Below are 2,612 nucleotides of genomic sequence, written 5' to 3' on the forward strand. Positions count from 1 at the left end.
AAGTATATTATATTTTCCTTTTACAGCTGCAGACTGAGGAAGATCCTGAAACACACCAGCAAACCCTAAAACAGACAACAGTTTACAGATGTTTTTCAGTGGCAGCAGAACTATGACTAAACTTTTGGGTGAAACTTGTTTACTTTTTTCATACTTTTATTACTTGTGGGAAAACTAGAAACACTTTTAAATAAGTATAAAGAATGGCATTGGTTTTGTACATTTAATTTTTGTTTAACGTTATTAATAAAAATGTTGTTCAATTAGCATGTTTTTGTGTTTTGCTTTGGTACCGAAATTGGTACCGAGAACCGTGGATTTTCACTGGTATCGGTACCGAATACTGAAATTTTGGTACCGTGACAACACTAAATACAACTGGTTTACTTTATCACCTGAGAATACAACACTCTGAACAGCAGACAGAGTTCAATTACCCAAACTCAATTTTCATTTTTTTTCGTTTTCAGCTCATTTAGAAAAAAAAGATTGTAAACTTTAAATGTGTATTTGTGCTAAAAGCAAATTTTGTCATTTTAAATGTACACAACCACACAGATCTCTATGCTAACATATATGGATAAATATCCCTTGTAATCTACATGAATAAGCTACAAAAACTTGAGAAAACCACTATGAGAGCACATGAATAAAACAACGACTGACCAACAATGAGGAAGATCATAAAGCCAATGATGAGGAGGGGAGAACCGCTGACAAAGACATCCCAGGCAAAGTTAATAAGCGGAGAAAGCAGGAGAGTAGCCCAAAACAGGAAGTTCAGAAGTGTCCAAACGCGACGTTTGGTTTTGATGGTGGGGCCGGGGAAACAGCCTTCCTTCTCATAGTGTTCTTGTAACGCATCCTTGAAAGACAGAGACGTCGGATGAATTGCAGCACACGTCAACGCAATAAATCAGATGCAAAATAAAACAATAACAATTCAACTCAAAAAACAGAGTTCAAATAAAGCCTGAGCTTCATACCTTCTCTTGGTAGAGCTTGTGTAACCAGTCAGCACACTCCTTCTCATCATCAGGAATCTCCTCCACAGGAAAGCGCCTGCGGACAGAACAGCGAGAGGTCAGAGCAGCACATGACACACTCCAATAGAGGGCGCTGTAACAGCATGCAGCAGAAGAGGTGCTAAACTAGGTAGTTACAATCTTAATCCAAATATTTAAGGAGATCTCAGGTCAGCAATAAGACACAAAACACTCAAAAGCTTGTGAATGAGAACTTGGACACTCACAAGTTCACAATTCAAATCTCATGTCAGATTTTGGAAGTACAGCAGCTAATGAAAATATAGTGAACTTCAGCTCTGACTCACCTGATGCTCAGGTCTGCTTTGTATTTCTTCCCGTTAACGATGCCCAGCAGGGTCGGGTTCTGCTTGTCTTTGAAGTTCAGCGTGACATCGTACACAGCTTTCACTGTTCAAACAGAACAAATACATTTTCATGTTATGGAATGAAATGTTTGAATGTTGCAAAAAATACAGTGTATAGAACTTAGATGGATAGTTCACCCAAAAATGAAACTTCTGTCTTCGTTTACTCATACTGATGTCATTCATCCTCGTGATTTTGTTTATGCAATGGAAGTGAATTGCTCAAGCTACCAAGATTCTTCAGAATATCTGTATTTACGTTCCAAAGAAGAAAGTCATACGGGTTTAACTTCACGAGGGTGAGTAAATGATGACAGAACTTTCATTTTTGGGTGAACTATCCTTTTTTCATTTTCAGTCTTTACCTCACACAAAGCCATCATATAAATTCAAAATACCGTAAATATTTGATAAATATAATATATCATAAAGTGAATGAGTCGCATGGACTACTTTTGCAGAGCTTTTGCATCCTTTCTGAAGCTTGAAAACTTCAGTCCCCATTCACAATAATTGAATGGATAAATGGGACCAATACATTCTTGAAAAAATCTTATGTGTTCCAAAGAAGAAATTAAGTCAGCCAAACAAAGTTTGGAATGACATTATAGCAAGCAAATAATGACAATTTGTTTTTGGGCCAACTCCTAAAGTAAATAATGTTTCTAATGTAATTAAAGATTCAGAGCACCAGATATAATTCATGTCAGGATAAGAGGGGAAGAAGCTCAATAGAGTATGAATTGAGCATAATTGGCATGAAAATCAGGATGATGGAAAGCAGATGAAATGCATTCATGATGGCCCATCTGCAGTCAAATCAAGTTCACGAGTCCATTTCAGTCACCTCATTAGAGGAAAGAACAATCCTGAAACAAGCAATCTGCAAGTGATGTCCTATAAAACTAATTACTGTTGAATTATAAAGCACCACAGAACACAATCACAATACTAGACATGCATCACCAGTGTTGGGGAAAGTTACTTTTAAAAGTAATGCATTACAATATTGCGTTACTCCATAAAAAAGTAACTAATTACGTTACTTAGTTACTTTTTATGGAAAGTAATGCGTTATGTTACTTTTGCATTACTTTTTAAATCTGGACAGGGGTTGCTTGTTTGATTTTAAAATAACTATTTTTGGCAAATATAAAAGCCTTTTCACACCAAAAGTGAAATGAATAAGCCTCAGACTGAAGGGAAAGTAAATTTCCGT

General features: G+C 36.3%; 1 protein-coding gene across 5 annotated transcripts in view; it reads right to left on the bottom strand.

Moving 5' to 3' along the window:
• The window catches only part of LOC107676863 (1-acyl-sn-glycerol-3-phosphate acyltransferase gamma-like), a 32,503-nt gene that overhangs the window by 2,879 nt on the left and 27,012 nt on the right, over positions 1–2,612 (bottom strand). For all 5 annotated transcript variants that reach the window (XM_016471569.1, XM_016471573.1, XM_016471570.1 and 2 more), the window contains 3 exons: positions 1,334–1,436; positions 987–1,062; positions 667–865 (listed from right to left, as the gene is read on the bottom strand). In XM_016471569.1, the coding sequence (XP_016327055.1) occupies positions 667–865; positions 987–1,062; positions 1,334–1,436 (378 nt within the window). The remainder of the gene's footprint in view (positions 1–666; positions 866–986; positions 1,063–1,333; positions 1,437–2,612) is intronic.

This window comes from Sinocyclocheilus anshuiensis, unplaced genomic scaffold, assembly GCF_001515605.1.
Source record: "Sinocyclocheilus anshuiensis isolate Anshui unplaced genomic scaffold, SAMN03320099.WGS_v1.1 scaffold2166, whole genome shotgun sequence".
In the NCBI taxonomy this organism is placed as follows: Eukaryota; Metazoa; Chordata; class Actinopteri; order Cypriniformes; family Cyprinidae; genus Sinocyclocheilus; species Sinocyclocheilus anshuiensis.